The sequence below is a fragment of the Callithrix jacchus genome, chromosome 21, assembly GCF_049354715.1.
Source record: "Callithrix jacchus isolate 240 chromosome 21, calJac240_pri, whole genome shotgun sequence".
In the NCBI taxonomy this organism is placed as follows: Eukaryota; Metazoa; Chordata; class Mammalia; order Primates; family Cebidae; genus Callithrix; species Callithrix jacchus.
This window is the reverse complement of record NC_133522.1, coordinates 48,545,203-48,558,024: the sequence shown is the minus strand read 5'-3', so window position 1 is coordinate 48,558,024 and position 12,822 is coordinate 48,545,203. Positions and strand designations below refer to the sequence as shown.

Below are 12,822 nucleotides of genomic sequence, written 5' to 3'. Positions count from 1 at the left end.
CCATTTGTACTTGTTACGCTGTGTATGAGGCCTGGAAATGCTGCCAGGGAGGTGCGTTTTTGTAGATCGAAGCTTGCAATCACGGCATTGATGAGGTGGCTCTAAAGGAGGCAGAGGGTTCTCTGGCATTGCAGAAAATCCATCTGGAAAACTGGAAATCCTCCACGTGCGGCCACAGATGGGCGCTTGGAATGTCACCTGGGAAATGTCCTTAAAGCACGTGAACTACATACTGGTTTTCCTTGGGAAGACAGTGCAGATGTAGCTCGGATAATGTGCAAGGCATCAGTCCGGCTTTTGGAGATGGGGCCCCACGTGGACAGAAGGGCTGGCTCCCAGGCTGCTGTCAGCTGCTGCCTGGATCACCCAGCCAGGGGCCTTGCTGCCCAGAGCGGCTGGCCCCTCACCGTCCTGAACACAGGTGCTTAGGACTGTAGGGGCCGCAGCCTGGAAAACCCTCGCTCTCCACCTGACCAGCCCAGATGCTCAAGGCAGCCCTGAAGGGCAGGTGTGTCTGCTATTAACTCAGAGTCAAGGGGAGATGCCAACTGGCAGACAGAGCCACGTGCTGCCGCTTACGTGGCCTACGTGGAGGCTGTGGGGCAGGAGGGCCACATGCATCTGTGGCTGCACGTGCAGTCCTGAGCTCTGGGCAGGCACCAGGGAGTAGGCAGCTCCTGCATGCGGCGGCGGGTCCTGGTCTGAATGGGCTGCACGGTCCACTCGTGGGGGACTCATGAGATGATAGGGGAGGCTCCTGAAGCCTCCCAGCTCTGCACTTGATAGAGGCGGCCACAGCCTTGGGCAGACGCCCTAATAGATGGGAGGGCATGACAGCCTGAAGTCATGTCCCCTGTCTGGTTTGTGATGGGCAGGACACTGGTTCGAGCCACTGGGAGAAAGACAGGGTCGGCCCCGCTGGAAGGGAGAGAGGTGATCACCTGTGGGCACTGGTGCTCTCTGAGTGCCAGCTGCCTCGTGGGCAGCCAGATGCAGTTTTGTGGGGCCGAGAGGGCTGTTTTCCTGTGTGTCCCTCTAGTTGTCCCTCTTTGCCACTCACATTCCAAAATTCTTGGCATCACCAGATCTGCCAGAGACCAAGGCTCGTGTCTTGGGCATCTCTGCGTTCTCACACGCAGGCAGCCAGATGCTTCGTGGAAGCACTGGAACCCTCATCGGTCTCCTGGGGCACCCTTGGGATCTGCTGGGCAGAAACCACGGGCCGTGGGAGACACTGCCCAGAGGCTGAGTCCATCTGCCGGGAGCTGTCTGCCTTGCCCACCTGCCAGCCGCAAGAGCGGGTGTGAATCCACTCTGCGATCAGAGGACAGAGAGGTGGCCTTTCTATGATGGAGGCACAGATCCCTCAGCTTCACGGGGCAAGCCCCACCTCCCCAGTCACAGTGGCCTGTGTTCCCTGGTAGACGGTGGCAGAAAAGACAGCAAGTGCGGTTTTCGTGCAGGCGCTTTGCCGGCAGTGGCCCCTGGCTTAGCTCTTCCTCACAAGAGGCTGCGGTCATGACTTTGGGGATGGTGATTTTCTTTTTTTTTTTTTTTTTAGATGGAGTGTCACTCTTGTTGCCCAGGCTGGAACGCAATGGCATGATCTTGGCTCACCACAACCTCTGCCTCCTGGGTTCAAGCGATATTCCTGCCTCAGCCTCCTGAGTAGCTGGGATTACGAGCATGGGCCACCACACCTGGTTAATTTTGTATTTTTAGTAGAGGTGGGGTTTCACCATGTTGATCAGGCTGGTCTCAAACTCCTGATCTCCGGTGATCCGCCCGCCTCAGCCTCCCAAAGTGCCGGGATTACAGCTGTGAGCCACTGCACCTTGCCAGGGATGGTGATTTTTCTGCACGATGCTCCAGGCGTGATGCCTGCCCGCAGGCTGGGGCAGGAGTCGGTGTGCTGTGACCGTCTGCAGTGTCTGCTTGCCGGGGACTTGCTCTGCCCAGTCTCAGCTTCGGTGCGGGGTCCCTGGGAGCCGCCGCTGCAGGCCAGCAGCTCGACGCATCCCTTTCTCCCTTTCCCTCACTCCTTGCATCTCCCAACCCTTTCTTTTTATGCGTTGACCAAGACAGTCATGCCGCACATGTAAAGCCTGCTCCTCCTGTTGTCTCCTGGTCCTGCACTCTCAGACCTGGGGAGCAAACTGGCACGTGGCGGCTGGAGCTTTTGAGGTTTGCAGTAGTGCAGCCCCTGGGACTGACCGCCTGCTGCCCTTCTGGGTGAACTGGGGTGGGGGGTGCAGGCTGGATCTCTGATTTTCTGGCTGTTGCTGCCGTTTTTCTCCTGCTGGGAGACGAAGCTCATGAAAGAGGTTCTTTTAGCAGAGGGCAGGGACTCAGGGGTCAGCAACCTGACCTCGGGGATCCCACTCCCTGCCCTTTGTGGAGACTTTGCTGCAGCCCAGCTTGTCAAAAATCACAAATGAGCTTCTGAGGAGCCGCCTGCATTCTCCATGTTGCTGACAAGCACAAAAACGTCCTTAGAGTTTGGTGGGTTGAAAACTGCTGGGCCTGAGGACTGCAATGAGAAAACCTTTTCACTTCTTGGGGTGCAAAAAACACAAAAATTCCCAATTTTTTTTATTTTTCAGCCAATGGGAATTCAACACTCTTTTCGTTTTGTAGAGACGAGGTCTTGCTATGCTGTCCAGTGCATTAGTCTGTTCTCACACTGTTAATAAAGACATACCCGAGTCTGGGAAATTTATAAAGAAAAAGAGGCTCAAGGGCTCACAGCTCCACACGGCTGGGGAGGCCTCACAATAAAGGCAGAAGGCAAAGGAAGAGACGATCACTTACGTGGCGGCAGCCAAGAGGGGTGTGCAGGGCACCCCATTTATAAAACCGTCAGATCTTCTGAGACTCGTTCACTACCACGAGAACAGCATGGGGGGAACTGCCCCCACGATTCAGTTATCTCCACCTGGCCCTACCCTTGACATGTGGGGATGACAATTCGGGGTGAGATTTGGGTGGGGACACAGCCAAGCCATATCACCCAGGCTGGTCTGGAACTCCTGGCCTCAAGCCTTGCTACAGAAGGTGACAGTTCCCGGAACCCACATGTCACTTATCCGGGGTGACCAGCTGCCTGTGCCTTGCCTTTGCAGACAATGGTCTCAGAGCAGAATGCTCTGACCGCAGCCCCTTCCTCAAGGAGAGACTTGCTCCCAGCAGGGGCGTTCTGCAGCAGACAGCCTGTTTGCAGGGGCTGCCAGCCTCTTGAGAGGGTCTGTAGGGTGGGCAGAGGCCTGGGGAGCCCAGCATGGAGGAGCCCTGGATGGAGGCTCCCTGCCCTGACAGCTGCCTCCCCAACTCACAGAATCCCCCTGCCGTGAGTTCTGTCTCCTGAGTCCTCCTAGAAAGTGTTACTTTGTTTTTGTCTTTTTTCAGTCTTTAAAAAGATGAGGAGAAGGCACGAAGGAGGAAGAGCGATGGGGGTGATCCCACTGGGGTCCACGATCCTGAGCTGCCTCCCCCCGGGATGTGGTGCCCACGAGTCCTGCACTTACCTCGTTGGGCTCCCAAAGCCAGACGTCAAAGGTCGGCTTCCGCAGGGCCTCGACGGTCTCTGGAGAGAGCAGGTACTGGAAATGACAGGAGCTCTGTGTTAACCGGGCGCCGGGGGCCTGCGGTGCCATGTGCGTGTCGGGACTATTCTCTTTCAAAGGCACCTGCATCATACTCACAGGCCACAGCCTTCTGGAAAGGGCCAGTGCCACAGTGGAAATTCTAACAGTGGACACCAGAGGCAGGGCCGGGGGACAGGGAAGGGTTTGGGGTGACAGAAATGTCCCGTATTTTGCTTGCAGTGGAGGTCAAAATTCACTGTACTCCAAACCTAAAGAATACTTCGTGTAAATGAGACCTCAAGAAGCCTGATGAGAAAATGGACAACAGCTGGGTGTGGTGGCTCATGCCTGTAATCCCAGCACTTTGGGAAGCCGAGGCAGGCAGATCACCTGAGGTCGGAAGTTCGAGACCAACCTGGCCAACATGATGAAACCTCATCTCTACAAAAACACAAAAATTATCAGGGCATGATGGTGGGTGCCTGTAATCCCAACTACGTGGGAGGCTGAGGAGGAAGAATCGCTTGAACTTGAGAGGTGGAGGTTGTAGTGAGCTGAGATCACATTACTGCACTCTAGCCTGGACAATGGAGTGAGACTCCATCTCAAAAAAAAAAAAAAAAAAAAAGGACAATAAAGTGAAGTGGTGGGGGCGGGGATTCACTTCGCATAAATTCGAATCTAAGAAGTTATTCTGAGGTGCTCCTGTCCAGAACCCATCCCTGGGTTCTGCTGAGAGCCTGAAGAGCAGACCTGCTGACCCGGATGGTGCCCGGGGCTGCTCCTAAGGACGTCAGGCTGCTGTCACAGGACAGAGACTGTGGCTTTAGACAGAAGACAAGAACACTGCTTTGGTATTACACGTCGTCTTCTCCTCGGTCTTACTGGATATTTGCGCTTTGTTTTTTTATAAGGGAACAGATCCAGAGCGCTGACACCTTCGATTCTGGATCTAGGTGTGCTTCATGACTCCCTGGGACAGGATCAGGAGAAGCGTGGGGCATATTTTCCAATGGAAAAAGGCACTAATCTCCATTCAAAAACCTCGGATAAGGCTGGGCACAGTGGCTCACGCCTGTAATCCCAGCACTTTGGGAGGCTGAGGCGGGTGGATCACCTGAGGTCAGGAGTTTGACACCAGCCTGGCCAATGTGGTGAAACCTCGTCTCTACTAAAAATACAGTAATTAGCTGGGCATGGTGGTGGGAGCCTGTAATCCCAGCTACTTGGGAGGCTGAAGCAGGAGAATCGCTTGAACCTGAGAGGCGGAGGTTGCAGTGAGCCGAGATCATGCCACTGCACTCTAGCCTGGGCGACAGAGTGAGACTTTGTCTCAAAAAATAAAAACAAAAAATACCCAATCTCCCTCCCCCCCAAAAAAACAACAAAAATTACCCAACCCCAAAACCTGACAACATCCAGGGCACCGTTTGGAACTGCACGGATAGAATGGCTGACTGACGGACACCGGCGGCCCACATGGAGGCCCTGGAAGGCTCTGTCACTGCCCGAACAGCAGGCACCGCAGAACCCACTGTGTGCCGCCCAGGCCTCTGCTGTCTGTGGAACCTGTGCCCCCTGAATCTTAGCACAAGAACACATTACAAATGAACTGGCTGGGATTTTGCCTGCTTCCTAGCTGAAGGTGTTGAGAGGGTGACCAGCATCTTGAGATCCTCCTTTTGCCATGATTTCAAAAATGCCATTGCTACCTCACCAAGGTCACAGCTTCTCTTACAACTAAGAACACTTTTGTGCAAAACAGCAAAACTTGTCAGGACAGCTAAGGATTGCTCAGGGACCAGGGCCAAAGGAGTGGATCCAAAACAATGTTTTAATTAAATGTTTAACAATTCAGTTAAACACGGAAGTTCTTTAATGTCTGAGTGTGAAAACCATTTACCAAGGTCAGCTCCAGGGGCCGGGCCGCAGCCGCACGGAGCTGTTACCGCCTTTCAGGGGAAAGTATGCTTTGGGAGCACTTTTGCTAAACAAATGTCAGAGAAAAAATACTTTGCCTCAGAGTAACCCTTACCGTCCGCAGCCCGGGGCTGGGCGGGGCTGTTGATGTGCACACAGCACGCCGGGCCGCAGGGCCAGACCCTGGCAGAGCCGCTTCTGGGCCGGAACCTCACCTTACCTTGGGGTAAGTGGGAACGTCACGCCGAGGAGTCAACTTCTTGCTGTTATCCAAGAAACCGTACTTGCAGAGGCAGCTGGTCCTAGAGAGAGGAGCAGAGATGAGCTGTGTCCAGCTGACTCAGGCTGGTGGAGCCCTCGGCAGAGCTAAGGCAAGCGACAAACTCAAACCCCCAAGCTCCGTGGGAGACGAAGTCAGGATGGCAGCGACCCCGAGCAAAATCCCCCAGGACCTGCCTGGACCTCTGACCTCACATTGGGCTCTTGGGAAACACACAGAAAGTCGGATGTTGAGGGTTATCTTCTCTTTTAGACAAGTCTCTAAAAACCTTTTCCGCAGGTTTCCAAAATGAAAACATTCTTATTCTAAAGAATCTAAACACGGGAACAACGTGAAAAAGAAGCAGAGTAAGAAAACTGAAGTCCTCACTTCACCCATTTGTCTCCTGAAATCCCATACTCTGGAAATCACTTCTCATCATTTGGTTTATCTTTCCAGAATGTTCTGAAGTGTGGACACATATGGGTGGCCACTTATACCTTTTAACAATATTTTAATTTTTTGTAGAGATGGGGTCTTGCTATGCTACCCAGACTGGTCTTGAACTCCTAGGTTCAAACAATCCTTCTGCCTCAGCCTCCCAAAGTGTTGGGATTACAGGGTGAGCCATTGCACCCCAATCCTTTGTACCATCCCTCCTACCCCCATGCCAGCAGAGTCTCGCTCTGTTGCCCAGGCTGGAGTGCAATCGTGCAATCTCAGCTCACTAAAACCTCTGCCTCCTGGGTTCAAGTGATTCTCCTGCCTCAGCCTCCTGAGGAGCTAGGATTACAGGCACCCACCACCACACCTGACTAATTTTTGTATTTTTAGTAGAGACGGGGTTTCACCATGTTGGCCAGGCTGGTCTTGAACTCCTGACTTCAAGTGATCTGCCTGCTTCGGCCTCCCACAGTGTTGGGATTGCAGGCGTGAGCCACCCCACCCGGCCCCTTTGCACTTTTAAACAAAGATGGAATCGCACCACATTCACTCTGCTGCAACTTGCTCTGCCACCTCACGTATCATGAACTCATCCGAAGCTGCTGCACAAAGCTTAGCTCCATTTTCTTTTTTTTTTTTTGCCAATCAGTGTGGGCCTTGAACTCATGACCCTTGCCTTCGCAAGCGCCAGGACATCTGGCTGGAGCCACTTTGGACCCTGTTTAGCTCCATTTTCAAAGTTCCTCTAGGGTGTGGCCAGAGCACACGTTAGTACCCAGTCCCCAGGGATGCACTTTTTAAAAGTTTCCAACGTGCCCTGTTACGTGGAATGTTAACACATGAATTTTCTGCCTGATCCCAATTTTGTTCAGCACTCGGTGCCGAGGTGTCCCATGCAGGAGCAGGGCAAGGTGAGCCACGTGTGTTTCGGAGGGAAAGCCGCCTTCCTTCCGCCTGGGCAGTGTGCTGGCTGCAGGGTGGTCCCTGGAAGCTGAACGAGAAGCGGCTGCCCCAGGGGGTCTTGCTGCCCTTGTGCCCCTGCAGCAGAGTGCCTGGGGGGAGGGGGTGGGCTGGGCGGATCTGGGGACCCTCTGCGGCTGTGCACTTGCTTGGAAGTGACCAGGCTCCCTATGTACTTGGACGACACTGGGTGGGGGTCATGCCTGGCCTGTGTGACATTCACCAGGCTGGGGGGCACTCAGGGAGCTGAATGCGGCTGAAGCTCCTGTGATTTGTAAATAAAGCCCCATCTTCGGGGAGAGCAATTTAATGCTGCACTATGAGAGCCACATAGAAACTCACATCCTTGTCTGGGCGCAGTGGCTCACGCCTGTAATCCCAGCACTTTGGAAGGCCGAGACAGGTGGATCATGAGGTCAGGAGATCGAGACCATCTTCGCTAACACAGTGAAACCCCATCTCTACTAAAAATACAAAAATTAGCTGGGTGTGGTGTCACGTGTCTGTAGTCCTAGCTACTCGGGAGGCTGAGGCAGGAGAATCGCTTGAACCTGGGAGGCAGAGGTTGCAGTGAGCCGAGATCACGACATTGTGCCCCAGCCTCGGGGGGACAGAGTGAGACTCCATCTCAAAAAAAAAAAAAAAAAAAAAAGAAAGAAATTCGTATCCTCTGAGCCCACACATCTACCCTGGGGAATTTATCTTAAGAATTAAACAGGAGCAAACAGTTCTATGCACGCAGATATTCATCGTGGCTTGATTCATTGTAACAAAAACACGAAGCTGACTAGAAGCCACCTGAATGTCCCCAAATGGAAGTAGTTTAAACCAGCACAGTGCATCGCTTGAGGAACTCTTATGCCATTAGGAAGATAATCACGGATAGTACGTGGAGTGAGGAAACTACATGAAAAGGGAAAATAAGAACGCTATGCACAGCATGTACTGACAGCCAGTGCTGAAAAACGACCAGCCACAGGGAAGAAAGCACGTTCGGTGGGTTTAGAAACAGTGCCTGGTTGTGGCCTTCTGGGAAAATCTCTGAGCTGTACGCTGGTTACATGTAATCTGTTTATTGCTCACAAGACCATTAGTGAAAAATAGACCAGGAAACAGCATGTTATAGTTGTTTTTCAAAACAAGATATCTATACACAGAAAACATCTGGAAGGCCTTGGGTCCAGATTTAAATGAGGGACACTGTCCGCTGCTGTCATGGTGGTGTCCACCCTTCAACTCCCATCAGCAGAGCTTGGAGGTTTTCCAGGGAGCCTGTGCCTTTTCCAAAGCTAGAGTAACACACAGATTTCCCTTCTGGAAAAGAGGCTTCAGTGTGATTTTCTCTTGTGCCCTGTGTCCTCCCCGTGATAACCTCCGCACAACAGACTCACGTGGTCGCCCTTCCCTCTGCTTCATGCTTACAAAACCCGTCAGAGTTGCTACCACGGTTTGATGCACAGGGGGAATTCGAACAGATTCAGCAAAATATTAACAAAAACAACCAACAACGTGCACCGATCAGGGGGTATCTACTCTCACCCACTGGACGAGAAATTCACGGACACATTTCCGAGCAGTACTGAACGTTGTCTGTGCTGCCTATGATGGCATGAGTGTGATTTCTTCTCTGCTCTGCTCTTTTGTGTAAACATCTGCACACATGTTGTCTCTGTAAGTCTCCTGCGTTCCCTGGGAGGGCTATGGAAGTCTTCACCAAGCAACACAGTTTGACTGTGGGAATCCTGCGGTTTCCCACAGAGCTGGGAGCAGAGAAGGGCCTGCTGGGGCTCCCTGACCCTGCCTGGCCAGACAGCCCCTCTCTCTGCATCCTGTTGCCATGGAAACCAGCGTTTTCAGCAAACAGAGCAGCTGGCACCGCGCCCTTTCTTTTCATCCTATTTGGAGCTTATTTTTGCTTTCATTTCCTAGGGTCCCCATCCCCCCTTCCCTGGGGCTTAGGCCAGTGCACAAGGCCATTTGTTTGGGATGAAAGCTGAGCCCTCAGTTGCCACCCCAGGCTCCTGCAGGCTCCCCAGCTCTGAGCAAACCCCACATTCCATGCTCTGCTCTCTGCCTGGCACAGTGCGGGGGCCAGAGTGGCCGCGGCCCCCAGGGTAGACCTGCCCTGTTCCCATCCTAAGTGTCAGCTGGCAGTTGGGCCTCTGTCGTCTCTGAAGGAAAACCTTGAGAAACCTGACTCGTGACTCTCAGGGGACGGCCGCCTGCTCCCGGGTGCTGTGTCTGGACCCTGGTACTGCTGCTGGTCCCAAGGGGCAGCTTCTGGTGGCTCCAGACCCCTGGCTCTGAGGCCCCACTGGGGTGTGCTATGTGGGCTGAACGTAGGTCCACATTTCAGGCTCACGGTGGTCCTCTGAGCGCATGGGGCTGAGCTAGACCCACCCTGTCCGGGGCCTCTATTCTCCTCCCAGAGGCAAGACTGTCTAGAGGCCTCTGGCTGGGCTGCCATCTCGGGAAGGGGCCGCCTCCCAACCCCCGCTCCACCGGCCTTTGGCAGCTCCTCTGCCCAGCCATCCGGGGACGTCCCACCTTAAGCCTAGTCCCAGGGTCCCCACACTGCTATAGGGCTCTCATGAGTGAGACGCAACCCTGCTGTTGACAAAGAGAAAAGGCACCAGGCGAACAGCTCGGCGTCTCTATTCCGAGTTCCTTTCTACATAGAGAAACAGGAAGGGGTTTCGTGTGTGGGGGCTGCTGGCTCTGTGACTAGGGCCTGCGGCACGTGACGCGCTGGGGCTGAGACCAGAGCCCAGGAGGCTGGATTCGTTTTTTCTCAATGTGTCGGCGACGCTCGAGATTTTTTTACCCTGTTCTGTGTTGTACGCAAGAGCCTCATTTACCTGTCTCTCACCTACGGGGGAGGCTGCCAGAGCTGTCAGCTGAGAATGTCGCCTCCAGAAGCTGATGGGGCACCAGGAAGTCTCCTTCTCTTTGGTTTATGGTGCTGTGCGTTCTAAAAATGTACCCTGGAGGAAGTGCCCTCGTCACTCACATGGGCCCAAGTGCCCCCCACAGCCCGACGTGCCTGACGGGCACCTGGGGGCTGATGCTTCACTGGAGCTCCTGGCAGCTTCCTCTGTGTGTTCTGGAATCGGTGTTATCCTCCCACGTGGAGTGTTATGGGCTGAACTGCATCTCCCCCAACAAGTCATATGCTGCAGTCCTCAACCTGCTGCCTGTGAAGGTGGCCTCATTTGGGGACAGGGCTGTTGCAGACGTGGTTAAGATGATGTCATCCTGGAGGGTGACCCCATTCCGATAGGATGGGTATCTTTAGAAAAAGGGGGAAATCTGGACAGAACAGATGGGAGCACCAGGTGAAGATGCAGGCAGAGACCTCCAGCCGAGGGACGCCAGGGATTGCCGCTGGCAGCCATCAGCGGCCAAGAGAGGCCTGGAAGGACCCACCCCTGGGGTCTTTAGAGCGGGCAGGGCCTGCTGGCACCCTGATTTTGGACTGTGGCCTCCAGAACTACGTGGGAATACATTCCCATCGTTTCAAACTGCCCAGTTTTTGAAGCCCCAGGAAATGACAATAAGTTCAATAAAACAAATTCTTCCCCCCCTGCAACGTGACCCGCAGGACCAGCACACATCAGGAGCCACCCCAGGAGCAGCGTGAGATCGAGCCCTCACCTTGCTTTCTACAGACATGGAGGGGCAGGACCAGCGAGGCGGGAGGCTGTCTCACCACTTGCTGCTGCTTCTGCTGTGGGTGGGCAGAGGGAGAAGAGGCTGCATTCTACAAATACCTCCAGAAAGTGCTCAGGGACACACATTTGTGGGTGAGGAGCTGGGGGGAGCCCTGGGAGGCATGGCCTAGCTCCAGACACACTCCTCAGGGCGGTGGAGTTCCCTAACCCACAGGGAGCCCCCAGGCTGCTGTGTAGGAATCTGGTTTCAGGCTGAAGACTAGACCTCAGGTTTCATCCTCTTCCCCTCATGCTGGTGGTGGGGCCAGAAAGGCTTTCCTGTTTCACCTACAGCCCCCAAGGGAGGCAGCACGGCACTGGGACACCATCCTCCTGCCATGGCAGCATGGCACCTGGGCACAGGGGACGGCCAGAGGGCTGACCCAAGCCGCATAGAGCTCATGGCCAAGGGTGGTGTCACAGGTCAAAGTGATGTGTGTCTGAGGCTGTCAAGCTGGATCCCAGCCTTGGGGGCCCAACTCTGTGGCCACTTCTGTCACAAAGGAGGGACTCTGTCTCTCGTCCCTTCAAGAACCTCCCACCACAGGAATGACGAAGATGGACTGTTCACTCAGTTTTCCTGGTCACAAAGTATGGCCCTGCCTTTCCCTAAGTCAGCTGTACTGACTCCAAGTGAGCCCATGAGTTTGCGGGACAGACACGTGGCACAGTCCCTGTAGGACCCGCTCTCACGTGGCTCAGACAAGGCCTGCTTCCTTTCACCCGGTCTTCCTCCCTGAGGCCTGGCCCCCGGGGCTTTGAGGAGACCAGGCAAGGACCTCCGGCTTTGCCCTTACCTGCTGCCTCCGAGACCCTTCCACCTGCCACACTCCCTCACTAAGCAGATTGCCCTGGAGTTTCCCATCAGGGAGTGATCGTCGGCATGCCAGGCAGCCCTGAGCCACTGAGTGCAGTTGTCCGGGGCCATTCCTTGGCTCAGGAGTCCTCATTAGATTCCGCCAAGGCCGGCCAGTGGCACCCTGGGGAACCAGGAGCCGCATCATACGCCAGCGGTCTCTGGGCTGGCACCAGCGGGCATGGAGGCAAAGCCGGGAGGTGTGAGCAGGTCCCGTGCGCCCCTCACTCAGCTCAGCGCCCGCACACAAGTGCTCAATGCTGCACTCTGCTCATCATCACTGGCGTCTCTTTGCTACTATGTGCATTTCCACCCCCCAGTTTGGCTGGCTCTAATACAGTCCTGCTGTACAAAAAACTGACTTTGGAGGTAGCATGGTGGAGGCTGCGGCATTCTCCCTCAAGTCACAGCTCCCTGGGCCCCCGGAGCACCTGTGAAGGACGGCTGCTCCCGGGAGAACGACTTCGGTGTTCCTAATGGCTGGAGCCCTCGCTGGACTGCAACCCTGTGGGAATATCACACAGGGAATGGGGTCCCCAGGGACACCAGGAGGCTCATCCCCCAAACGCCTTTTCTCTCTTTTTGTTCTGTCTTTAGAAATGGGTATCAACTTATTCCAAGCTGGATACATTGCTCCTAAGGCTTGGATCTGCGGAAGGAGGACTCCCCTTTTTGCAAAGTCGTCTTCCTAGCCCCCATCTGCTGTATGTGCTCTTTGTTTTTGAGACAGAGTCTTGCTCTGTCGAGCCCAGGCTGGAGTGCAGTGGCGCAATCTTGGCTTATGGCAACCTCTGCCTCCAGGTTCAAGCGATTCTCCTGCCCTCAGCCTCCCCAGTAGCTGGGGTTATAGGCATGCACCAACACACCTGGCTAACTTTTGTATTTTTAGTAGACACGGGGTTTCACCATGTTGGTCAGGCTGGTCTCGAACTCCTGACCTCGTGATCTGCCTGCCTCGGCTTCTCAAAAGTGCTGGGATTATAGGCATGAGCCACCATGCTGGCTGCTCTTTTTTTGTTTTTTTTTGAGACAGAGTCCTGCTCTGTTGAGCGCAAGCTAGAGTACAGTGGTATGATCTCAGCTCACTGC

General features: G+C 54.5%; 1 protein-coding gene across 6 annotated transcripts in view; it reads right to left on the bottom strand.

The window, feature by feature from the left end:
• Positions 1 to 12,822, bottom strand: part of PDE9A (phosphodiesterase 9A) — a 116,993-nt gene that overhangs the window by 19,774 nt on the left and 84,397 nt on the right. For all 6 annotated transcript variants that reach the window (XM_035283208.3, XM_035283211.3, XM_035283212.3 and 3 more), the window contains 2 exons: positions 5,725 to 5,806; positions 3,525 to 3,599 (listed from right to left, as the gene is read on the bottom strand). In XM_035283208.3, the coding sequence (XP_035139099.1) occupies positions 3,525 to 3,599; positions 5,725 to 5,806 (157 nt within the window). The remainder of the gene's footprint in view (positions 1 to 3,524; positions 3,600 to 5,724; positions 5,807 to 12,822) is intronic.